General features: G+C 59.0%; 1 protein-coding gene across 8 annotated transcripts in view; it reads right to left on the bottom strand.

Moving 5' to 3' along the window:
- SCN5A (sodium voltage-gated channel alpha subunit 5) overlaps positions 1-25,821 on the bottom strand; it is a 94,183-nt gene that overhangs the window by 48,609 nt on the left and 19,753 nt on the right. For 5 of the 8 annotated variants that reach the window (XM_030329652.1, XM_030329646.1, XM_030329645.1 and 2 more), the window contains 9 exons: positions 20,173-20,262; positions 18,714-18,842; positions 11,742-11,833; positions 8,156-8,386; positions 6,420-6,483; positions 4,905-5,046; positions 4,176-4,373; positions 2,617-2,793; positions 1,592-1,963 (listed from right to left, as the gene is read on the bottom strand). In XM_030329652.1, coding sequence (XP_030185512.1) covers positions 1,592-1,963; positions 2,617-2,793; positions 4,176-4,373; positions 4,905-5,046; positions 6,420-6,483; positions 8,156-8,386; positions 11,742-11,833; positions 18,714-18,842; positions 20,173-20,262 — 1,495 coding nt within the window. Of the gene's footprint in view, positions 1-1,591; positions 1,964-2,616; positions 2,794-4,175; positions 4,374-4,904; positions 5,047-6,419; positions 6,484-8,155; positions 8,387-11,741; positions 11,834-11,967; positions 12,060-18,713; positions 18,843-20,172; positions 20,263-25,821 lie in introns of all 8 variants that reach the window. The other 3 variants (XM_030329651.1, XM_030329649.1, XM_030329647.1) reach the window with 1 other exon arrangement.

Raw genomic sequence — 25,821 nt, forward strand, 5'->3', positions numbered from 1 at the left:
CGCACCCCAGGAATCTTTAGTCCTTCCTCCTCGATAGTAATGGCAACAGATAATAATTACTCGAGCCTGAGGCAAGTACAGGTCTAAGCACCAGACAGGTTTTAACCCTTTTTGTCCTCACCACAACCTGCTGACGTGGATATTATTTTATTTCCACTTAAGCGATGAGGAAACTGAGGCACAGAGAGATTCGTTAACCTACATCAAGTCCCACAGCCAGAGCCAATGTCTGAGCTGGAGCAAAACTGGCCATTTGGCCGTGAGGCCTCTCTCCTCAGCCCCACCTCCACCTTCCTGATCAAGGCTCCGGTCTTGTCCTAGCTTCCTTAGAAAGTCTCCCCTCCCCCGTCTCCTACAGGCCCTGGCGTATAAGCCACACATCTGCCCTTTTCCTGGGTGGGCTGCCCTGGGCACTGTTGGGGGGCAAGGGTCAGCAAGGACACTCCAGGGCTGACTGGGCAGTCATCGGTCGGTCACGGGCTCAGATGACCGAGTGATAAGAGCTCTGGCTGGCCTTATCACACTTCGGCAGGTCTCTCCACTACCTTTTTGATGGTAACTTCAACTCCTTTCCTCTTTGCTCCCTGGGTTCCAGCTATTCTGACCTCATGGCATTTCCTTCAAAAGGGTGGGCATGCTTCTGCCTCAGGGCCTTTGCACTGGCTGTTCTCTAGGCCCGGAGCATGCTTCCCTCAGATGCTATATATACATTATTATGACATTATCACAGCATCAGCAGGCTCATGATGTCCTGATATCCATAGCCACGTGAGCCCATTCATCCCCACGACAAGACGAGATGGGTGTTTTAAATTCGTTTTACAGATGACAGACATAGAGAGAAAGAAAGTAACTTGCCCACTGCCATTCAGCTCGTAAGCTATGAGCTGGGATTCAAACCCAGTTTCTGTCCCGAATCTGGGTGCTATATCACCCCCCCCCCCCCCCCGAGTTTCAGAAAGCAGCCCCCGGCTCCCACTCTTGCCTCCTTTAGGTCTTTGTTTAAATGCCTCCTCATGAGTGAGGGCTCCCGCTCTTCCACACTTATTTGCCCTCCTACAACAGCACTTCTTAGTTGGGCTAATGTTGACCAGTTTGTAAGTTACTGAAATATTTCAGGCTTGGTCAATAACTGTTGCCCAGAACCCTGTAAGTAACCCCTTGCCACTCTGGCCCCTTTCCCAGAACCCCCTGCATTAAGCAGGATCCAGCAACAATACGGGCTGATAGCGGGCACACACGGGGCCTCCAGGACATGAGTCCTGTGTCACCATGGCATCTCGGTGCCCGAGCTTTACCAGTTGCTACATATTTAACTATTACCCCGTTTATCAACGTTATATGCCACGTATACATATATACCTATTTTTCTTCTTTCGTTGATTTTTGCCTGTCTGCCCCCATTATCATGGAAAATCTGTGAGGGCAGAGATTTTTTTTTTTTTTTTTTTTTTTTCTAGGTTTATTCACCCCCAGAGCCCAGTATACAACAGGTGCTCGGTATATACTAGGTGAGTGTTTTGGACCTGGCACTGGTGACCAGTTTGGGAGACCAGATCTGCCCTGGGGCTGCATCACGGGGCTGGCTCACCGTGTCTGGGGGGCGATCCAGTATCACAGGGCGGAGCAGGCGGCTCCCCGGGGAGGTGGCCTCAGGGTCGCCTGTCCCCAGCAAGGAGACCACTCCGTTGCAGTCCACGGTGCTGTTCCTTTTACCATTGAGGGCGTGGCTGAGAGCCGAAGTCCCGGGACTGGGCTGTCCCTGGGCACTAGGCCGGCGCAGAGGCCACGGCACGAGCAGTGACGTGCGGTGGCTCTCGCTGTCCCCCGCTGTGCTGTTTTCATCATCTGCAAAATCTGTCTCCGAGCCCAGGTCTCGCCTGCGAAAGGTGAAAATGCTCCCACGGCTGGAGCGTGGCTTCACGGAGGTCCTGCTGAGGCCATGGGCGCTGCTCAGACGGTTCTGGGGGCACAGGGAGAAGCCCGCTCTTCATGTGCTCGCAGCCTATCCCTTGCGGTGTTCTCTGAGACCGAGAGAGCTTCTCAGAGCATCTGGGGCTTTCGCGGGCCACACGGGAACTGGGTGGGCTGCGGCAGGGTGCGTTCAGAGCGCAATCCTGCGCTACCTGGGAGCTCTGCTCACCTAAAGCTGGTGCCACGGGGCCTTCGACATTCAAGCTTACCTGGGCCTGAAGATGGGGCTCTGGCTGGGCCCGGGGAGAAGGAGGCAGCAAAGCTCCTCGTGGTGCAAAGAGGCCCGGCCCGAGCAGGACCTGGGGCGGTCGGCCAGGCACCTGACTCACATGGGCATGTCCTCGGGCGCCTCCGGTCCACACCACAGGGTGTGGTCTCAGCCCTAGTCTCAGCCCTAGCCCCAACGCTGGGGATTTAGCTGAGGTTGAGGACACCATGACACCCAAATCTAGCTCGGCTCTCTGCCCAGACGACCTGCACTCCAAGAATGGGCATGGGAAACAGGAAGTGCTGGGAGGGGGCTCGAGGATACTCTCCTCGGGGAGCAGCCGTGAGGGGCTGTGACTGCACCAGGGGCCCAACATGATGGGCTTTGGATGCCAGACCCACCCGGAAAGGGCTGGAGCCCCCGCCGGGGATTACCATTGCTCTGGGACCGTCCTCCGAGTCGGATTTGGGGAACCTGTCATCTCCACACTCCTCTGTCCCTGAAGACATTCGTTTGCTCCTCTTGCGTCTTCTTTCATGGGTTACTGGGGCCAAAGGGGACATCTCCAAGGAGCTGCGGGACACGGTATCCACACCCCTGATGGCGAGGGCCTGGAAAAGGTGGAAGGGGGATGTTTGGGTTTTTGAGATTTTGTGCAGCCTCGGGCTAAGGCAGGCCAGGCAACTCTCAGTATCCGTTTCCCCATCAGGAAGTGGGCTTGAACGCTCACCCCAGACAAGGGCGTCACGGAGAGATGAGCCCAAACAGACCCAGGCTGTTTTCAGAGAAATCAAAGTCCCGGGAAGAGGAAAGAAGTGGCTGGTGTGGGCAGCTCTCGGAAGAGGGGAGTGTGAGGGACAGCTGGGGGGAGGATGTTGATGAGCAGAGGAAGTGACAGAACTAGAGGGCAGGAGATCTTCTAGAAGGTTCAGCTGGCTAAAACAGGGGCTGGGGGGAGGTGGCATGGGGCAGGGAGAAGAAAGTGGATGTCCACATGGCTTCTAACAGGCATGCTCTGTCATCAGCCTCCAGGACCTGTGTGTGGAACTATGAGTAACCACGGCAGCACCGCCAGGGCTTATTTTCTGAGCTGGCTCAGGCCTCCAACCTTGGACCTTCCTCACTAAGCTACAAGAGGCATCCCTTAACTAGGCTAAACTCAGTCCTTGGACACGTGGTTCTCTTTTATCCGGCATGCAGAGGCTCCTTTACCCAGCAGGCATCATTTTTACCCAACAGGCACCATTTTTTACCCAGCAGGCACCACTTTTACCCAACAGACACCATTTTTACCCAGCAGGCACCACTTTTACCCAACAGGCACCATTTTTACCCAGCAGGCACCATTTTTACCCAACAGGCACCATTTTTACCCAGCAGGCACCACTTTCACTCAGAAAACACCACGGTCATAGGGAGCGCTTCTCTCAGCACGAACCACACTCACAGGGCCCACCTTTACCCGGGGGGGCACTCCTTTTACCTCTCAGGCACCTCATGAGCAGGCACCGTCTTTACCTAGATACCAAAGCTCTACCTACCAGACAGCACATTCACATAAAATACCTTTATCAGCAGACACCAGCTTTACCCAGCAGGAACTGCTTTTTATCCAGCAGATGCCACACTTAAACACACCAGATTCACCCAGCAGGCACCACGCTTACAGGCACCAGCTTTATTCAGCAGGAGCCATGCCCACAGGCACGTTTTACCCAGCATGCATCACACTCACAGACAGCAGCTTCACCCAGCGTGCACTGCGCTTATAGGCCCCAGCTTTATTCAGCAGGCGCCATGCCCGTGGTCATCGGCTTTGCCCAGCAGGCACCAGGTTTACAGGCACTAGCTTCACCCAGCAGGACCTGCCTTTTATCCCGCAGGTGCCACACGTAACAGGTTTCAGCTTTACCCAGCAGATGTCATGCCCACAGGCACCCACGGTCAGGCGAGGGGTTGGTCTGGGGGCTTCCTGGCCGCACTGCTCACCCACCTCATGCTCTTTCTTGAGCATCTCCATGGCTTCCTGGAAGCGCTTTTCCTTCTCCTCGGTCTCAGCGATGGTGGCTTGGTTTTGCTCCTCGTAGGCCATGGCAACCACAGCCAGGATCAGGTTCACCAGGTAGAAGGAGCCCAGGAAGATGACCAGCATGAAGAAGATCATGTAGATCTTCCCTGCAGACCTCAGGGTCTGAGGGAGTAAGGGGAGAGAGGTTATCTTCACTGGGGCCCCTTCTGGGTCATGGTGGCAGAATTTCAAGGTGTCCGGTCTGGCTGTGCCAGGGGTTCAAATGGCCACAGCCTGGGGAGGGAATGGAGCATATTCTACCGGAGAGGCAAGTGTTCTAACCCGCAGAGGAGAACGACCCACGCACAGGGGATAGTGTCCCACCCGTAGAGGGAGGCAGAATGTTCCAGTCAACGGAGGAAATGTTGCATCCACGGAGGGGACTATTCCATCACACAGGGTGGAGAAGGGTCCCACTCACAGAGCACAGAGTATCCCATATGAAGGAATGGGTACCTGGTCACCAGCAAAAAGAAAGTTCCTTGGCTTACTGTGTCCCCCTCCCTCGGATGCAAGCGTCCCTGTCCCCCGTTCCTTGAGCCTCCTCAACCCTTGCCAGTGGAGAAGCTGCCGGGGTCACTTCTAGCTAATCACTTGTAAGTGGGCCCCTGGCCTGTTCCCGGTGTCCCCCCCGCTGTCCGCGCACCCACGTACCTGCTGGTAGAGGCGTTCCCAGCAGTCCTGCGTCATCAGGCGGAAGAGCGCGAGGAAGGCCCAGGCGAAGGAGTCGAAGCTCGTGTAGCCGTGGTCAGGGTTCTCTCCCGCCTTCAGGCAGCGGTAACCCTCTGGGCATGTCCTGCAGTCAGACACACAGACTCTGTCCCATGCTGTAAGGGGCCCCCTCCCCCTGAGGTGCTCCCTGGGCCGGACTCCTCTCCCTGGGCAGCCCAGCAGAGGCCCCGCTGCTTCACGAGGCTGAGTTTCACGAACTTGGTACCGCACTGCCGGGCCTGACACCGGGACTTTTCGTGCTGTGCCTCCGGCCTGGGACACCGTCTTCCCCTTCTCCCTACCCATCTGTATTCAGCTGGGCCTAAATCCAGCTCCCTTCTGCCCACACGATACACCATCCCCGCTGCTATCTGAGTTTCCTCTCCTCTCACAGAGGAAGTGCCAAGGGCTGGCTCACAAGTCTCTTCCTCTGGCTGCTTACCCCACAGGGAGATGGGCACAGAGCAGGCATGCGGTGGGGGGAGGGCAGGGAGGCTTGGCTGAGCAGCATGGAGCCCAGGGCGAATGCCAGGCCACGGGGCTGAGGGAGGGTTCTGGGGCGGACGGGCTGGGGCCTGGCCACGTCCGGAGAAGATGCCCCTTTGCATGACTGCGCACGCAGACAGAGTGAGGCACGTTGATGATTCGCAGGGCTCGATGGGACAGCCTCTCTGCTCAGAGGGACTGCTGGGCTGGATTCATGAGCGTGAGACGTAGAGGTGGGGGGAAGGGGGACTCGGCGAGTGGGAGGCTGCTGCCAAGGGGCCTCCGTGCCTTTTGCTAACGTCCTAAGACCTTCCAGACAATCTCTTTAGGGACAGGAAGGGCCGGAACTTCGTACTGAGAGATGGAGGACTGCAGCCCCACAGAGCCCCTCCCTCACCAGGTTAAGCCTGTGTGTCCCCTTCTCCTCACAACTGTGGCACAGTCACGCTGACCCAGACCCCGTATGCCCAGGGCCCTGGGAGCTGCACATGGTCACCGGGCATCTCTGGGCACCACACTCAGCCTGCAGGTGTAGGCTCTGCTTGTCCTGGTGGAGAGTCTAGGCCGTTGAGGGGTAGCCACACTCACTCCTGACCCAGAGGACAGATGGGCAAGGAGGGAGTAAAAGACTGGAGGGGAAGAGAGTAGCCCTGGGGGGGGGGTGCTTCTGGAAAGGAATGGAACTGGGGTCGGGCTGGTGGGAGGCACTGTAGGCTCTGTTCGCCCTCCCTGCAGATCTCAGCCCCCTGCCTTTTTTTCTTTTAATCCCCTGATAGCTGTCTTCCCTGTGGTGGGGGTGGGGTGGACAAGATGGCAGGGAACAGAGGTAGGGGAAGGCCTGGGGTCAAGGGCATACACTCGAAGCACAGTCAGTTGAGAAAGTACCGGGGGACACCTCCCCCTGCCCCCGCCTCCCTCACCTCACCTCACCCCTTCTGGGTGAGGTGGCTCCGGGGGATGGGTGCCACATACCCGGCATCAGAGCTGTTCCCACACAGTAACACGTCGGAGGTGCCATTCTTGAGCAAGTAATTTTCTGAAAGAGAAACATCCGACGGTGAAGGGCACGTGTGGCCCAGACTCGCAGGGTTCTCGCTTGGCACCCAGGGCTCTGGGGAGGCAGAGACACCGCTGGTGGTCTCTCCTCTGCCCCTGCCCTTGACCACCGCCCCCCCCACCTGGCTAGGCCTGAGGCAATTCCAGCTGCTTCCCTGGCCTGCTTCTTGCTCCTCCTCAGACATTCAGCTGCCTGTGGTCCCCACGGTCCCAGAAGACCCAGGAAGTCCCCGCAGGGAGCTTCTTCCGTACCCTGCCCTGAGCCACTCAGGAGGACAACCGGGGCCAAAAGAGGCCCTGAACCAGGAGGCAGGAGCTGAGTCACTGCGTGCTCTTGGAAGGCTACTGCCCAGCTCTGTCTGGGCCCACTTTTTTTTTTCAAATAGGATCCACACCCAGTGCAGAGCCTGACTTGGGGCCTGAACTCATGAACCTGAGATCAAGACCTGAGCTGAGATCAAGAGTCAGACACTCAACTGACCAAGCCACCCAGGCAACCCTGCCTGGGCCCACTTCTTTGTGCACAGGTGGTGCAAGTGATACCTGTTACGTTCACCGTGGCATGCCTCGGTCTGCTCAGACAGGGCTGGGCTGGACCGGGTGACATACGTGCCACCAGTCCTGTCCCCTCCTCTCTGTGGCCGTCTGTCAGTCCCCATCACCCGCCACCACCCCCCTTAGTTTTCTGCAGCAGTTCTCCAAGTGTGGTCCCCGGACCCACGGCATCGAGCACCAATCGGGGCCTGGTTAGCAACGTGACTTCCCGGAGTGCTGCCCCTGTCTACTGACTCAGGAACTCCGGGGCTGGGGCCCAGCAGCGAGTGTTTTCCGGAGCCCTCCAGGTGACTGGGACACATGGAAGTTTGAGAACCACTGCTATGCGGCCACAGCTAAATCGTGAGCAAACGGAGTCACTGCATTTTTGTCTGTTCTTTTTTTTCCAGAGTGGATGTCTGGGGTACAGAAGAGGCCCTAACTTCAGAATGCCCCTTGGCCTCCTTGCAGGCTGGAACCTGGCCTCGCACCAGTGTCTACCCTTGATCCAGGCTGACGGCACCGGGTAAGAGAGGTGCTAGTCATCAGCCTGGAGAACAGAAAACCACGTATCAGTGGCATGACAGGAGGGGCGTGCATGAAACTGTGCAATCACTGAGTTTGTTCCCACCCCCTCTCGGGGTTCTGGGGGGCACGCGTATGGAATCAAAATCCTGGCACGGAACACCGTCGTCAGCTGAAACATCCCATGTCAGGCAGGCGGGGCCTCCCCTCGGAAGCCTCACACGCTACCCCAGCTCAGTACCCCTCCTCTCGGCAGGCAGGCCGGTCTTCTCCCCATTCTCGATTCTCTAGGGTCAGTCCCACCTCCAGCCATGGCAGCTGCCATCCCTTGTCTGCCTCTCCAGCTCACTCCCTCCGTCCTGTTCCTCAAGCGTCTTGCCATCGAGCCTGAGAACTCACAAGGGCAGGCCCAAAGTCTGCTCCCCTTCCGTCCTCTCCCGGAGGTCCGAAGGGCAGGGGCTGGGATCCTGAGCACACCTCTGGGTCTCCGGGGGATCAAGCAGGGCCTGAACGGCCCCGGGGGAGGTCTGCCCCCTGGCGAGGCCTGCGAGGCCTCACAAAGCCCTTCCCCGGGCCACAGACCAAGCCTGCACCTGGGTCGTTGAGGTAGAGGTCCAGCGACTTCCAGACCAGGCCGTCGGCCTCCACGGAACCGTTGGTGTCGTTGAGTGCCGTGAAGTTGCGGACACACTTGTGCCTCAGGTTGCCCATGAAGAGCTGCAGGCCGATGAGGGCGAAGACACTGAGGCAGAAGACCGTGAGGACCATCACATCGGCCAGCTTCTTCACGGACTGGATCAGGGCCCCCACGATGGTCTTCAGACCTGGGGAGGCAAGAACGAGCAGGGGGCGGGGTCACCCACGGGCACCGTGCTCCCCGCTCCATCGGGTGGGGGCCAGGCCTGAGGGGGTGCTGGGCCAGATGGGCAATCCTGAGGTGGGGGCAGGTGAGGCAAGCCTCTTTCGGGCTTTCCAGACCCAAACCCCCATTTGCTCCACGACTGAGATTCTGCCCTGATTCCCCCAGGGCAGAAGTCCAGTCTGGCCTTGTATTTTCAGAGGGCCCCGTTCTTTTCGCTTTTCACTAGCCACATATACGAAACGGGTGTGGGAAATGCTGGTTTCTTGAGGAAGAAAACACCCAAAGCCTGTCCCCATCTGGCCGGTCCCAAGGTATGCGAGGCCTTGTCCTTTAAATGTGACCCTTGGGAAGGACACTTAAAGGTAACCCGTGGGACGTCCAGGCCCATTCCAGGGCGATGGAAAGGCGTCAGCCTTGATCCCGGAGATAGAGAGACACAAGCCATTCCTGGCAGAGGAATGCGGCGTGTGCATGGTGCATGGGGGGCTGTCAAGAGGTGTGGCAAGGTCATGGTGGGTAATGTCCTAAGGGGTCTGTCCTGGCCATGGGAAAGGTTCACGGACAAGAAAGGGGCTGACCTAATTTGCATTTTCCTCCTCTGCCCTGTCCCTCTGGGACCCAACCCCATGCATCCCATTCCCCCAAAGCCAAGAGGCCGTGACACGTTAGTTGCACGGCCCAGCTCCCTGCAGAAGCCAGCACCACACAGCCAGGTGACAGAATAGCACGTGTAGACGCCTTTGGTCTGACACTGAGCTACTGTCCTATGACAAGTTCGAGCCGAGCATCGGGAGTGAGGGGGCTTCTCTGCCAGCAGCAGGGCCCTGCCTCCCACCCCCACTCCCCACCCCGCATCAAAGCGGCCAGATCTCAGATTAAGCTCCATCCGTCCGTCGTCCAGCCGGTTAATATGTTAGGAGCACCCGTGGTGGCCGTGCCCACAGCTGCTGTGCCCATGACCTCGAGACAGGGAGGCAGCGAGGGGCAAACGGGAGAGGGGGAGAGGAAGCCCTCCCACCGTGCCACTGGAGCTGCCGCCTGCCCACAGCTCAGAGGCTCTCAGCGTGCTCTGTGGAAATCGTCCTGGCAGATGTTGGCAACCGCCCCGGGCAGGTGCGGACCTTGCGGGGGTCCGGGCCTGGAGTGGTGGAGGTGGGTCCCCGTGCTGTCGCCCAGCACCCCTCACCTCTAGCAGAGGTTCTGGGACACCTCAGTGAGCGCGCTCTGGTCCTGCTCACCGGGCCCGGGGACCCTGCCCGTTCTGTATGTGGCGGGGGGGGGGGCACAGAGCAAGGGGTAGCGGGCAGCAACCTGCGCACCCAGACTGGACCCTACCTCAGCTGTTAGGCTAAAATATCTTTGGCCCAGAGCATCTAGTTCAAGGCCCAGCAAAGCACCTCCTGGTCTGTGGACATGGTGTCCGTGTGGACAATCAGTTGGTGAGGCACAGGATCCAGTCCTTTAAATAGTTGTCATTGATGACAGAGTTCACTTGCAGCAAGAATGAGTCCAATGAAGCAATGGACTTCTTTCTGAAAAGACCCAGGAAGGGAAGAGTCCCGGGGATCAACTGGGAAACTCTCCTGCCACCGAGGTTCTAACAGGCTGGGCAAAGAGCCCCAACCATTCCGATTTCATTCCCATTTTGTGGGAGAGGAGACCGAGGTCTGGAGAGGGCCAAGGTTCTTTAAGCCTCGGCTCAAGGGACCTCCTCCAGGGAGCCTTCCATAACGCTGACCACAGCATTTTTCTAATGGCCACATTCAGAGTCTGTTGCCTGCTGTCTCACTGGATTGCTGGATGCCTCGAAGAGGTCCTGGTGGGGCCAGGTTGAGGTTGGCAGGCTTCCTCCTTTTCCCCAGGACTGAGAACTATTTTCCTCTGCTAGCCTTTCTTATAAAACAGACTGGAACTTGCCTTTTCTCAACTGCCGTGGTCAGTGTGCTTCTCGAATCTTGTGGGTATGTGATGCGAGGTTGTCCCTGGGACCCCGGAGGACAGGCCCTGAGGCTTCTGAGCATGAATGTGGGTGCCGAGGCCAATGACAATGCCTGTCCCGATGGAGGTGGCTCCGTGCACTGAGCACAGACCGCCCCACCTGCTACTGGCTCTTAGCAGGAGTCTGGGCCACTTGCGGGGAGCATGGCAACAAGAGGCCCTGTGCACATCCCATGGGGTTCAGAGGCCAGGAGGAGCACTCAGAGGCTCAGTTTGAACCCAGCATAAGTGGGGGGTCCTCCTATAAGGTAATTAGCCCCACCAAAGGAGAGTCTGAACTCCTCCAGGTTGCTCAGAGCAGGGCCCCTGCCTCCCTGGGGGCCGCTACGGCTCCATGGGCCCAGATCAAGGGCCCAGGACATACGGCTTTCCAAATCAGCAATGGATGCGACCATCTGGTTCACTTACTTCTACCCTCGGCTCTGATACCTCCCCAGATCAGCGGCATCCAACCTGTCTCTAGCTGCCTTCTTAAACCAAGTGCCTTCTCCAGTTCTGATTGTGGCTGCATCCAGAAAAGGCCCTGGAAGGAACCTCTGGGCACTGCCCTCTGGGCTGTGAAATCATCATAAGCCTCTTGAGAGCCTTCCTGGATGGATGGGGTGGCCTGGCTTTCTAGAGAGGCCATCCGGGCTTAGATTTCCCGGGTACAATTGCCAACATCTGTCGAGGAGAATTTCTTCCTGAGGCTACCATGCACGGTTTGCTAAACCTCTACCGCACCATGCAGTGAGGGCTGTTAGACGCCAAGGCCCGATGACACCTGTCCACAGAGTACGCTCTGTCTCACAAAAGGCGGCTGCAGCGGCGGTGGCTGCTATGTCACCAGAGGGGGCACAATGTCGGACCGGGCACTCAGCCCTGAGTTTTCCTTTTTGGCTGTGTGTGTGTGTGTGTGTGTGTGTGTGCGGTTTCTCTCAAATCCAGTTTTTTTGTTTCCTTATTGGAGGACGATGCGTCAGGTGGAAGCGATTCATATACAAGCTTTTAGCTATTCAAAGCACTGAGTTCACTTTGGGAAGGACATCACTATCTCGGGAAGAATTTGGGTTCAATGCAGGACCTACCAGGGGTGCCGTGTGCCCCCCTGGCATCCGTGAAGGTGGGCTTTGCCGGGGTGGGTAGCCCCGAAGACGCTTTGTGAGGCTTTGAGGGGACAGCCGTATCCGCCGCCGACAGCCCCCCGACCCAAGCTCTGGGAAAAGTATTCTGGTGACAGGCACATTCGGAGGGGCCTTCCCAACGGTTGCCTTGGCCCCCGGGTGGCTGGGAAGGCCTGAGTGTGTCCCTCCAGCCTTGGCGTTTAACCTGATTTTCACCTGAAATGACTGATATAGTTTTCAGGGCCCGGAGGACTCGGAAGGTACGTAAAGCCGAGACATTGCCCAGGTCCACAAATTCAGTTGTGTATCTGTAACAAGGGAAAGTCACACACAAGACAGTGACAACAGGCCAATAGGAGACACACGGTTGGGAGGGAGGGAGGGGAGACAGAGAGAGAGTCACTTGTAGCTGAGATCTGAGAGGCAAACCTGGGCATCTTACCTGGGATAACTGAAATAGTTTTTAGAGCTCTCAGGACTCTGAAAGTTCGAAGAGCCGACAAATTGCCTAGTTTTATATTTTCTGATACATACCTGCAGAATCAAACCACAGTTATTGGGAATTACAAAGCAGCACCTCAGCCGGCCCTCCCCCACCAGCCCGCTCCCTTCTCCCCCTCCCACAGGGAGGGCTCCGGATGGCCCAGGGCTCCCTCAAGCTTTCCTCCTCATTTCAACCCTCCTGACGCCAGGACCTCGGTGAGGTGACTTAAGGATGTCCACACGGGAAGCCCCACACAGGAGGCGGCTCTCTCGGTGACGGTCCCGTAGCCGGCCCCAGGAGGCGACTACCCTGCCTCACTGTCCACGCCACTGGGGATGCCGACACGAAGCCACACGGCGGGGTCTGAGGCTGAGGACACGGCAGGGTGGATAGGGAAACCATTTTCCAGGGTATCAGGCCAGGTGACAGGGGAGCCCGGTTTCTGGTCCTGGTTTTGTTCCACATCTTCTGGGATCTGTGATCAGCTGGTGCCTGGCTGCCTTGAGCCGTGGGATCCTCGGGTCCTGGCTGAGATCATCACGGAGGCACAGCAGCATCTCTGAGGGCCGAGGCCCCCTCAAGTCTCACCCCAAGACCTCCGGAGACTCCCAAGGATGACCCTGGGTCTTCACAGGAGGAGCGACCTCAGGAGCGAGCAGCCTTCTAGGTCTGCTTGGGCCCGAGGGACACTCGGCAGGGCCGGGTGACGGAGGCGATCCTACCTACAGCTTGGACAGACATCCGTGCGTGGTCCTCACAGGCACAGGGGGAAGGAGTCGGTCTCTGGGGGGCAGGGGACTGCCCAAGCAGCGTGTGAGGGCATGCGTGGATGGGCCACGTGACCAGGGTGTCTAAGAGCTGCGTGGACGGTGTGCGACCAGGGCCGTCGGGACCTTGGCAAGCGACTTGTGATATTTAACCAAAGAGTTCACATCCAGGGTAGCTGACATTTAAGCGACGGTGTCTGATGTTTAACAAAGGACGGGGGACTCAGGATATCTGATTTTTAACCAAGTGTGTCTGACCTGGTGGCCGAGTGCCATCAGACCCAGGATGTCAGGCCAGCGAGGCCAGGTGAGTGTCAAGGGTGGGCTGATAGTGCGGCTGGAATCGGTCCGCCAGTCTGGACCTCCAGGCCCCTCCACTCGCTCAGAGCTTCTGAATCTGCTTCTGGGCTGTGGGTGTCGGCAGGGAAGGACTCGGTCGGCTGTGTCAGGGCACAGTCCTGGAGCCAGCCGGGTCGCGCCTGGTCCAGCTCGGACGCTAGGTTCACACCAGCTTCCTCCATGTTCACTCATATGGCCCTCCCATCTTCCCACGCCTGCTCCCTCCTTAACTCACCACATCCCTCCGGAGATGGGAAGTCAGCAGACACATTCTCAGAGCTTTCCCTCTGGCTACACCGGATCCCTTCTGTGGTGTGGTTTCGGTGCCGCCCCCTGGAGCTACTTCAGCTTGTAAATCTTTCTCTGGTGCGGCAATCAGAGGCAGCCCCAACATCCGGTGCGGAGTAGACGTCACCTCCCTTGTTCTGGCCCATCGACACCTATTCACTTGGTCCAAGCTCCCTCTTTACTTGCAACGGCTATTCCATTCTCCGTGATGACGCAGATCCCCAAACCTCTGCCCCCCATTCTCCTCTCAGGCTTGGACTCTCCATCCAGATGTGGTGCTACCACAAGCCTGTCAGGTTTAGAACGCGGCTGAGGTTGCCATCACATGGAATCCACGGGTTCAGCCTGCCGGTGGCTCTGGGCCCCATTTCCTGCTGCCGGACGAGTGAGCGTGGCCGGGGCCAAAAGCTCTTCTTGCTCAGGACACTGGTTTCGAGGTTGTCTCTTCTGGTCACAGGGAGTCAGCAAAGTGCCGTGCAGATCGGAGAGAGTCAACCGTCCCTGCGTCTCCGCTCTCGTCCCTTACAGGTCCCGCGTGTCCCCCCGCGTCTCCAGGGAAGCCCTGTCTGTGCGAAGCTTGGATTTTGCCTGTCTGTGCCTGTCCCGCTGTCCCCACACCCTCAGGCTCGCCCTCCATTCATCGTCTGCCTCCTCAGCAGCTGGTACTGAGCACAGAGGAGCCAAGATCCCGAGGCGTGTGCTCCCTCCCGGCAGGCTTAAGGCCGGCCGAGTGGCTGAGAGCGGGAGCGGGGCTGGTGGCCGTGTGTCTGTGAAGGCAGCACACGTGTGGGAGAGCAATCCTGAGAAGGAAGTCTCGAAGGTGAGACGTGGGGCTGGGTGAGGGCTCTGCGTGTCTCTGGCCGTGTCTATGACATGGGGGGCTGCTGTCCCTTTTATGTGCCCCGGCTCCTTCTGCCTGGCTGCGTCCCATGGGGGGGCCGGCCCTAGACCTCCAACGAGGCCTCTCTTGGGGCCCCGAGGTGGGTGGTGAGAGACCCTGTGTCTGGCAAAGGGCCAGGCTCATCAGTGGCCGGGTTGGGGGTACAGCTCTGCCCCTGCGAGCCTGGCAAAGCGTTCCTCCAAGCCACTCTATTCTTTGTGCTCTGGCCACGTTGCCGGGCAGGGGCGGCCAGCTGGGGTGGTGATCGTGGGCCCTGAAAGAGCGGAGGATGCTGGGTGAGGGTTCCCGCTGGCACACCAGCCCGAGGGCAGGGGGATGCCCTTTTGGAAGCTGAGGAACCGAGAGCAAGGGTCCCCCGGTCCCCCTCCCGCTCCACCCCCACCTTCCGGTGTAGCTCTCCTATCGATGCAGACAACCCCCCCCCCCCCCCCCCCCCCCCCCGCTCGGGCTGCTGCTGGGCAGAGGTAGATCCCACCCTCTCCTCTCTGCCCTGCCTCCCTTCCCCTCCAGGTTCGGTTTCCATAACAACCCCAGGAGGTAGGAGGCTGTGCTAACTGGCAGGTAATGCCCAGCCAGGAGGGGCACCGGGAAGAACTCTGGCCCGGGGCGGGGTGGGGGGGGGAGGGGGTCGCCTGGCAGGCTTCCCGGCAACCCGGACCCTCCCACAGCCTCTACACTGAGTGAGGGAGGGATCAGGTGGAAACCTGGCCGGAAACATCAGACCTCCGTGCCTCTCCAGTAAGGAGACCTGGTTTTAGTTCCCGCACTGCTGCTGATTCATTTCATAATTTGGGGCAAGTGGTAGGCTCCCTCGGAGCCCCAGTTCCCCATCTGCACCACGGAGGATGGGGAGTCTCATTGACTCCAACATTTCCGCCACCCAAGGCTCCTCTGGTTATCCTGGGAGCCCCACGTTCCCGAACCCCTTTGGCTGCGGCAGGATGCATGCCGCTGCATCACCACGGCAGTCCCTGTTCTCATAAGGCAGAACCGCCGTCATTCAAAGCTGCCAGGCCAATCCAGCCCGGAGCAGAAACCTGACATTCCGGTGGGTCCATGCGGCCCCAGGGGAAGTGAGTGCCATTTCTGTGACATGCTCAGGAACTTGGAAATAGCCTGCTGGCCTCTGAGGCTCCGTTCTGCTTTGTCACCGCTGGCCCCGGTACAGAGGGGAGGCAGGCAGGCCTCGGTGAGGCACACCTAGCTGCTTTATGATGCCAAGTGGAAGAGGCAGTGTCCTGGGGCGGGGGGGGGGGGGCGCCCGGGGGTCGAGACCGAGATTCTCTCATGAGACGAGGCAGCAGGACTTGCTAAAGGCCCGAGGTCGTGCAGAGCATCTCCCAGAGACATGGGCTGAAGACAGGCCAAAGCCTGGCTCCCACTGTCAAACAAGAGACCCAGGGTCTGGGAGCACGGCTGCTGTGACACAGTCCTGTTCGGGCTCCAGGATGGGAAGGTCGGAAAGACTCACGCAGATGCCGTGTCCTGTCCTGCCAAAGCCCCCTTCCTGTGACACCAGGCCCTCAGGGGGCCCATGGATCGCTGCCCGCCTCCCACAGGGCACCCCGGGGCCTGGGCCTGGCATGGGAATCCCACCCCTTTCCCAAGTCAGTGCAACGTCTCAGCTCTGCGTGGAGAGGGCTCCCTCTCTCCTCAAACCGCAGACATTCTTCCCCACTCTGGGTTCTCAGCTGATGATCCCGCTTCTCACCGTGGAGAAAATAGAAGCAATCGGAAGAGAAATTCCTCTTCTCTCATCACTGACTCTACCAATCCGTCTGAAACTCTGCCCTCCCGGCTGTTAAGGCCAGTGCCCTACTCCACCTGGGCCCTGGACTCCCAGCCCTCGGGCCAGCTCAAGGGCTTTGCTCCTGCGACGCAACCCCCTCCATCGCCAAGCTTCCCTCCCCCCCCCCCCCCGATCATGCGCACCCCCTTACAAAGACACCTCCCTTCTTTACTCGTGCTCCTCTGACCATCTCCCCAAGCCCAGCCAGCATCCTACGTTCAGTCCTGTTTATAGCCAACCCCACAGGGTGGATGTCTACACGTGCCCTACTCTCTCTTGAGCCCTGTTTAATCAGGCGTATGTCCCCTCACTCCTCTGGCCAAGGCCATCAATGCTGTCACGGTCATCGGCGGTGTCACGTCGTGGACCGCAACGGTCCTGCCGTGGATCTCACCTTCCTCAGCCTTCTCGGGGCTTCTTTCAAGCGGAGTCACGCTCCTCAGCGGGCTTTTCGGGACAGTCCTCTGTCCAGGCTTTCCTCCACCCCCTCTGGCAGTGCCCTCCAGGCTCCTTTTCTTACCCCTTCTTTCTTGACCTCGAGATGCTGGAGCGTCCCATGGTGTGGTCCCCAGGCGCTGTCCCTTCCCCAGCCATGCTCACTCCAGATGATTCATCTGGTCTCCCGGCTGCAAGTATCATCTGCACCCCGATGGCTTCTAAATATATACCTCCACCTTGGACCTCTTTCCTGATCTCCAGACCGGAATATCCAGTTGCCTGCTCCATATCTCACCCTGGATGCTTTCAAACTTAATGCATTCTGATCTGGACTCTTGATTTCCTCCCTCCCCCAGCCAGCTCCTCCCTTCACCCTCCATTTTAACAAACGGTAACCCTGTTCACCCAGCTGCCCAAACCGAAACCACCTTGGGGTCTCCTTTCAGCCCCTGAAGTACATCCAGAATCTGACTATGTTCCTCAGCTCTTCTACTTAAACCTTCATCCCAGCCACTGTCTCTCTCCCAGCTACCGAAACAGCCCCCCAGCTTCCGGGTGAACTTATAAAATGTAGTTCAGGGAGCCCTCGGGTGGCTCAGTCGGTTAAGCATCTGACTTTGGCTCAGGTCATGAGCTTGGGGTTTGTGGGTTCGAGCCCCACATCGGGGCTCTGGGCTGATAGCTCAGAGCCCGGAGCCTGCTGCGCTCGCCCTGCTCGCACTCTCTCTGTCTCTCTCTCTCAAAAATAAAATAAACATTAGAAAAATGTTTTTAAATGTAGCTTAGCTCACGTCACTCCCTCCTCTCAACTGCCCGTGGCTCCCACGCCCCGGGGCTCGCACGATGGCCTGCAAAGCCACACGGCTGTCCCCCGCCGTGCTGCCTCCTCCCCCACTATGCTCTCCCTTGCTCACTCAGCTCTGCCCAGGCCGAGGTCTACACTGGCTTTGGGCAAGGGGCAGCATCTCTCTGAGCCTCAGTTCCCCTACCTGTAAACTGGTGAGCTGGAGTCGGTCTGCAAGCAATGCACCTAGAAACACTGGTCCTGATGCATTTTCTAACCACCAGACTCTCCAGCTAGCTGGAAAGTGCCCCATCAGCAGGGTCCGGCTGCCCACTCTCCCCTCCCTTCCCCATGGCATGGCTGAGCTGACAGCAGGACTGCTCATATCCGGGGCGAAGCGGACCTTGTCGCGAACGGGCGGGTGCGGTAAATCTGAGAATCCGAGAAGGTGGGCGCTGAACTGAACCTTTGATTCCAGCCGGGCCAACACTGTGCTTCCAAAAGTTGGGGAGCGGAGGCTCCGCTTCCTGCCAAGGTGTGGGGCCCAGGCCTGGGCACACGGGGTCATGCGCGCACATCAGGCTTTCAGAAAGGGCTTGAGGACCGAGCCCGGGCCACGACTCCTGCCCAGGAGGCCCGCCCTGATCAGCCACCCCCACCAGAACACAGCATCCGTTGCTGGCACACCCCGAGTGGAACGCGTCAGCCCAGCCTCAGCGAGGGTCTCTTTCTAGACAGAGAAGTGAGGCCCCAGCCTGCACGGCAGCAGGGCCACGGATATTCACACTCACTCTCTGGAAGGCTCCTTGTGTGTCCTTGGCACCTGTTCTCTCATCTGTCAAATGGGGACAAGGAATCCTTGTCCTCTCTGGCCGGTGTGAGGATCCCTTGGATCACGTCAGTGACCGGTGCCTTAGAACGTGCCACATGGGGAGTCTCTGAGTGGAGACAGCACTGGTGTGCCTGGCACGGGCTCCTGGGGATGCCTGGTCACTTCTCCAGGCTCCTTCTCTTTCCTGCTGATTCATTCTTAATCCCCGGGGAACCCAGGTCATTGTTCACAGTGGCTCAGAGATTTGGGGCTGTAACACTGGTTTCCCTTGGTGGGAAGGGCAGAGGATGCTAAGCCTGAATCTTAATGATGTCCCTGGCTGCCACGGGGCCACAGGGGCGCCCGTAAGCCTGCCCGCCGCGGCCCACCAGGATGAGCTCGGGGCGTCCGTCCTGTCTTCCTCTTGCCATAGCAGTGAGATGGGCTGCTCTACAGAACTTGCAAAGCTCTACCCGGACTGGAGTAGGGGGCCGAGAGGGCCCGGCGGTCGGGGGCCAGGGAGGGCGCACACGACCCTCTCTGTGGCCTGGCGTGGCACGGCGCGGCCCAGAGAGCAAGGTACTTACGCCATGACAATCACACTGAAGTCTAGCCAGTTCCATGGGTCCCGAAGGAAGGTGAACGCGTGTAGGCAGAACCCTCGAGCCAGAATCTTGACCAGAGACTCAAAGGTGTAGATGGCAGTGAAGGTGTACCTGGGAGGAGAGACCGGCGAGGCTTCTCAGGGCGGCTGAAGCCCGCAGGCCAGGGTGGCCAGGTTCCTCACGGGCATGCCACGGGCCCTGGATGGCCCCTCTCTTAAGGAGCCCTCGGACCGGGGCCTCTGCCATGCCCCGTGAGCCGGAGCTTTGTTCCAAACATCGGACCGATTCTGCAGCCACGTGCTCCTTCAGCGCTGCTGAGTGCCCGCCATGTGCCCACCTGAACTTTCCATTTTGCCCCTTGGCTGTTTTGGCCGAAGAAGACCCTCGACTCCTCTCCTCACCCCAGACCTGGAGGTCATGTGCCTCACCGGGAAAATGGTGGCCGCTGGGTCGGCCCTGGGAGGACACTCAGATCACGTCACCCCCTCCCCCTTGCTGCGGCAACTCCGCGGCTAGAGACAGCCCATCCTCAACTTCCTGCAGGAGGGTGGATACAACGGTCCAGGGTGGGCTTGGGAAGGGGGCTGAGGCTGTAGCACCTGAGGCTGGGTGGGCTGGGCTGAAGAATCCCAATGCCCGGATGCCAGGGCTGTGGCCCACGGGCTGGAATGGGAGCTGCCCCACCCCGGTGCGACCTCCCTCGTCCCAGAGGCACCGAGGACACTGGGGGTCCTGTGTGAACACAGAGAGCCGCAAGGCAAGCCACTCTGGTAAGAGAGGCTTCCCTAACATTCTGTCAGTTCCCCGAAAACCGGCACCGAATGCCCCAAGGGCCTATTAGGTCTCTTTAGAACTTGTGGGCAAGGTACTGTCATTTGAGAAGAAAGGACTAGAAGCAGTTTTCTGAAACTGCAAACGGTCACAGGAGGCAGTACAGACAGGGCGGAAACGGGGACCGTGCTGGGCCTTGCCCGGCTGCCACACCCCCTAGCCACGCCACGTCGGACGAGGTGCGCCTCCCATTCCCAGCCTCCTCTCCTGTCAAAGGGGCACAGTGGCCGTACCCATCCTATCGGGTTGCCCCGAGGGTCAAAGCACACGAGGCTTACCGTTCTGTGGCAGGGCCCGGCATACACTAAGTGCTCGATAAATTATTAGGATTTTATTTCTGAGCCTTCCCCAGTGAGCTCAGTCCTCGTTAGGGCGGGTCAGGGAGGAATCGCCCACTTTGCTAACCCGGAGGGCTTCCTCCCCTGACGACACAGCTCAAGGGGAGAAGTCGGCAGGACCAGGAGGGGCCAGAGAAGGAAGGGGCTGGGCCAAGGACCCTCCAGGTGGGCAAGTCCCTCGGGCGACTTCTGGGGTGACTTCAGGGGCCCCCCGTGGGGGCTGGGAAGGAAGGGAGGGAGGGGCCGGCTGGAGAGGCCCTGAAGATACTCACTCAACATACTTGGTCCAGGGCGGGGGGTCGTGCTGGGCCATGAACACACAGTTGGTCAGGATGGTGCACATGATGAGCATACTGAAGAATGTGGCGCGGAGGTCAAGGAAAGCCACGTGCAGGGGGCCGGCCGGGCCACTCCCACCCGAGGGTCCTGCCCCTGGGGTTGTCACCGCCAGGCCGGTGCCGCCAGATCGATGAGGCGGGGGCCCCGAGGGGGACACACTGGGGCTGTGCCAGTCCCTGCCGGCCTCTTCCCACCGAGGCGGGTCCTGTCCCCTCCCCTCCCTGCAGCCCCCGCCAGGGACCCGGCAGCTGACACCGCACCCTTAGTAGATAGAGTTCCATGGAGGGTCCATCCTGGAGGGCAGGGAGGAAGACACCCAGACCACAGAGGCTTTCACCCACGGCCGCGTCGGAGTGACAGGGAGGGGGGACTTATAAACTGTTCCTCGGGGGCCACGGCCGGGGGGAGAGGAAGCCCCTGGCAGTGGGGCTCCCAGGTCTCTCCCCCACTGCCCCAAAGGCTTTTCGCCTTTGGCCCAGGATTTCGCTGAAGGAACGTTCGGCTGCGAAAACTCACATACCTCGTCAGGACACACTGCCCGAGGGTGCAGGTGACGGCTTCTCGAACTGCTTCCTGCCTTTGCACACGCTCCACCTAGTGCCCTCCTCCTTTGTCAAGAAACGCCTCAGCAGGAGCACCCCCTCCGAGCAGCCTGCTCTGACTACTTGGTGGCTGCAGCCTCTGCACCCCCAGGGCATTGGGCATCCCTTTTCGTGTGTGGTTGCTCCCAAAATAGCAATGCCCATCTGTTCCCCAGGAGAGGGGGAGCTCCTCAAATGTTGGGACTGCGTCTTGGGCATCCTTCTGGGCCCTCGGCCTTGAACTGAACTGCCGCAGGCCTTGGATCGTGATCCCCGACCCTCTGGCTACTTCTCTGCTGTGTCAAGCTGGAGGGAGCTGTAACTAAGCTCCACGGTCTCTCTCACCTCTGCAAGGCCTATGGAGGAGCAAGGGGCAGGCCCTGGGCCGCTTACGGGCTAGGGCACCCCCAAGGGGCCTGATCCAGAGCAGGGACGCTCTGGTACTCTCACAAATTCCCTCCCCAGCCAAAGAAGAGAGGCTGAGACCGCGGCTCCCTTTGGCTGCCCCCAGACTCACGACCCAGCCCCAGCCCCGCGTGCAGCAGCTGGCCGCCTGCGACCCCCAGGATCCCCACGGGCTGCCAGGGAGCTGAAGTAATTGAGCCCTCGGGGCCTGCCTCTTTCCTCTCCAGTAGAGCTCCACCCTTTTGCAAGGTCTGAGCCGGAGCCTGGTGCAGTCAGACTGGAGACTGGGCTGAGCTGGGGTGCTGACTTGTGGGGGGAGTGCGGCGCTGCCCCAGCCGGGGAGGGAGGGGAGGCGAGGGAGGCCTCTCGGAGAATCTAGGTGCGAGCCCTCGGCGCTTCTAGTCGTCTGTCTAGGGAATCTAGGGGACTAGGAAATAGCACCCCAAGGCCCACCCCCAGTTTATAATGAATTCTCCAATTTCTCACCTGAGGTAAAAGAAGATTGGGCTTTGGGAATCTCCCTTAGTTAAAGCAGAGCCTTTCAGCTCAGAGCCGTGGCTCCAGGAAGATCTGATTCCTCCCTGGTGGGAGGACATCCCTCCGGGGATGGGGGTGGGGGGTGGGGGGGGTGGGGGAGGGATGTCCCTCAGCCCGACAGCTGCCCATCCCTCTGCCTGTGTTCAGGTCTCCAGGGCCGAGCCTAACTCCTCCTCCCTGACACATGCATACGTTCCCCACACCCTGGCTCTGTGCCAAGGCTTTCCTTACTGGGCAGGTAACTCGCCCCTCAGCCAGCTTTACTCACCCCCACGGATCCACTACTGGGGATCCCAGGTGACTGCCGGAATATGAAAGGAACGACCCTGAAGAGCAAGTATTATTTGAGCCCTTCCTAGGGGCCAGGCTCTGTTCTCTGTAACCAACCATTAACGAATTCATTTCTCCCCAGAACTCTATGGGGGTGGATTTGGTCTCCCTTTTGTACGGGGGGAGACTGAGGCACAAGGCTAGGCTGCTAGTGACTACAGCAGGTAGAACCGCAGCCCTCCACCCCCCACCACCCAGACAACCACATCTTAATCCCTGACAAGCACGAATGTTAATTTCTATGGCAAAAGGGACCTTGTGGGTATGATTAAATTAGGGGTCTTGAGATGGGAGATTACCCTGGATTGTCTGGGTGGGCCCAATGTCAGCACAGGGTCCTTCTAAGTGGAAGAGGGACACAGGAGCCAGGTGGGAAAGACGCCACCAGCGGTTGCTGGCTTTGCACACGGAGGGGCCACAAGCCAAGGAGTCCGCGCAGCCTCTACAAACCGGGAATGACTAGGAAACAGATTCTCCCTGGTGCCTCCAGAGAGGAACCAGCCCCACTGATACCCTGATTGGAGTTCAGTGAGAACTTCTCGGACTTCTGACCTCCAGAATCGGAAGATGATGAATTTGTGTTGTTTTAAGCCGTTACGGTTGTGGTAATTCCTTGCGGCAGCCACAGACGACCGGCGCAAAGCTGGTCAATGCACGGCCTGGCTTGGAGCCCCGGCTGGCCCAGCACAGAGCCCCCCACGCTGAGCCCGGCTGCCCTGTCTCTGCACGACGACACCGAGGGTCCAGCCTGAAGGGCTGGGGGGAGTCCCGCTGCCTCAGGTCCCCACCCGCCAAGGGGGAATGCTACCCCACACTTGGCTTCTGCCATTCTCAGGGCAGTAAGCCAATGAGTGACGGGCCACCCGGGGGAGGATCGCAATTAGCTGCCATTTTAAAGAACAGACCTAAGGAGCACGTGTGCCTGGCCCCGGGCGGGAGACAGGGAGGCGTCTGAAGAGCTCCGAGATAGGACGGTATGAGAAACGACACCCGCCTCTGGCCGGGCCGGGCAGGAAGGCTTCCTGGAGGAGTCATTTAGACGGGCACCCACGGCTGGGCAGGGTTCTTTCAGCAATCCAGCGGCGCGGCCGGTGGAGGTGAAGCAAGGTGGGCCGACCGGGGGGACCCCTCTCACCCATCTCGCTAGAGTGAAGGAAAGGCCCCTTGGCAGAGAACAGCAGGGTGGACAGGCTGCCTCGGACCAGAAGACTTGGCTGCACAGACATAGGTGAGCTGAACTCCAGCATCAAGGCCTGGGGAAGAGCCAGACAGGTGGGGCCTGGGTCCCAGGGTGGCGAATCACAGGAGCTGCCTGTCCTGGCTCTTCCAGACACAAGGACAGGTTAGGACGAGGTGCAGCCAACGCTAGTCTCCCTGCCACTGGACTGCTTGACACCCTGCCTGGCTCTCCCGACCCTGAACACGGCCCTTCCGCTGCGCTCAGTCACTCCTGTACGTGTGTGGTCTCTTCCTGCCTAGAGGTGCTTGGAGTCCACGTGACTCTGCCCAGAGCATCCCCAGGTCCCCCATGGAGCTCAGCGTGCAGCCGGTACCAGAGGGATGAGTCAGGGGCACAGCCGGCCAGGGCACACCTGCTTGTATCGTCTGGCAGTTTCAGGCCGATGACTGAGCCGGCCCCGTGTGTGGGCAGAGGCAAAGGCCAGCTCTCGAGGTCTGAGCTCAGCTGAACATCTTCAATCCTGTCGTGTCATTGTCCCCAAACACCCACTCCCAGCCTCATGATTAAAATGCCAGCAAGGACTGCCTGCATGGGTGGTGGGGAATGCCTGAAACTTGGCCCGTCTATCTTCAGATCCCGGGGAGTCAAAAAAAAAAAAAAAAACCTCCCAAACAGAAGGGATGCCGTGGGGGGGCATGTTCATATATTTGTGCTATTCAATGAACATGCGCACACACACACACACACACACACACACACACACACAAACATGTGGTTTGATTGCCCATTTGAATCTGCTAGAGAAACGTGGGAGGATTTTGTGAGCAGATCCTGTGCACCCAGGAAGGCAGAAAGCTTCTCGGCGTGAACGTGAGGCCTCTCTGAATGTGGTTGCGGTGCAATCGGGGGTTCAGTTGGTTTCTTTTATTTGATTCTGGCAGGAACACATCCTGCAGGATTATAACAAAAATACATGGGAAAAAAATAATTCTACATACCCATATTTACTTTGTAGGCCACTTCCCAGGGACGCGTTGCAAGGGCGGAGCACAGAGCGAAGCTGGACTGAATTACGGGGCGCTCGCTAGCACGTCCCTGTGAGTGCCCGGACTGTTACTAGTGAGTGGGTTTTGAGAGCAGGGGCTGCCCTCCTGCCCTGTCTTAAGTTCGTCTTTGCTCCCTTGCCCTTTCCGAAGGGCCTGGCGCAGAAATGCGCACCTGTGTGGCTCGGTGGGTGTCAGCGGATGTGAAAATGGGAGCCGACCATGGGTGCAGACTTTCGGTTTTGCAAGACGCAGAAGGGTTAGGTAGAGCTTTGCTGCGTGACAATATGCATATAGTAACACTGCTGAACTGTATACTTAAATATGGCTCGAGATGCTAAATTTTGGGGTGTGTGTGTATGTGTGTGTGTGTGTGTGTGTGTGTTTTACCACAATACAAAGGAATGTCAGCAGAGTGAAAACTCACTATTCAACACACGAAATCTGTGTGCATTCGAAACGCATAGCGACTGCTAATGGGCACAGGGTTCCTTTTTGGGGTGATGAAATGTGCCGGAATTGGAGAGCGGTGATGGTACATTTTAAAATGATAAATTGTGTGGCATGTGGATTATATTTCAATTACGAAGAAAAGGAATACACGGAAAGCTAGTGGACTCCCAGGCCTCCCACCGGGGATTCTGGTCTGGAAAGGGCCAGGAATCGGCATTTTAAATGATGGGGCGCTCACAGACCGACACTTGTAAACGACTGCCCAGGGCGGCGTGTGCCCGAATCACGGGGCCCTGGCGAAAATGCAAGGGCTGGGGTGGGGCCCGAGATTCGGCAGGTCTTACAAGACCCTCGTGATGCGGGCGTTACTGGTCTGTGCCCCACTCTTTGAGTGGCAAGGCTCAAGGGCACGGAGGCTGCTCCCAAATCCTGCGGATCTGGACCCTTCTTCTCCCCCGCTGCACTGAGCCCACCAGGGGGCGCACCAGCAGAGCGCTCCCATCCTCACGCAGTGGCTTGTCAAGGCAGCCCCGGGGAGACCGTCGCGGGGCCTCAACGATGGCAAGCCACTTCCCTGGGGCAGCGACCCTGGGGGACACAGGCCGGCGCTGAGGCCTCAGGGTGGGTCCCGCCGGGTGGAACGAGCACCCCACGGGCTGGGCCTCTGCTCCATGGACACTGGCCAGGCTGGGGACTCCAGTGTCCCGACTGCCTCCCTGGCTTCATCTGCCTGCCCCCGCCCCCGCCCGGCCCAGAGCCTTGCAGGAGGAATCCTGGGGCTGCTGTCGCATCCCTGGGGGCCCGCTGCGGCTGCCAAACAGTGCTGGGTTGGTTAGATACCTGCAGGAGAAGCCCCAGGTGGGAGCCGGAGAATGCTTTCAGGGAGGCCCCGCCCCTGGAGTGAGGCGGGGACCAGCTCAGAGCGAGCAAGGCCGGCCTTCCCTCCCGCTGCGCTGTCCCCACCAGGCTGTGCCCACACGCTGGCAGGAACGACAACCACAACCGTTCCTGCAGCTGTCTTAACGCTCTTAGGGGGACTGCAAAACTCCCAAG

This window comes from Lynx canadensis, chromosome C2 (genome assembly GCF_007474595.2).
Source record: "Lynx canadensis isolate LIC74 chromosome C2, mLynCan4.pri.v2, whole genome shotgun sequence".
In the NCBI taxonomy this organism is placed as follows: domain Eukaryota; kingdom Metazoa; phylum Chordata; class Mammalia; order Carnivora; family Felidae; genus Lynx; species Lynx canadensis.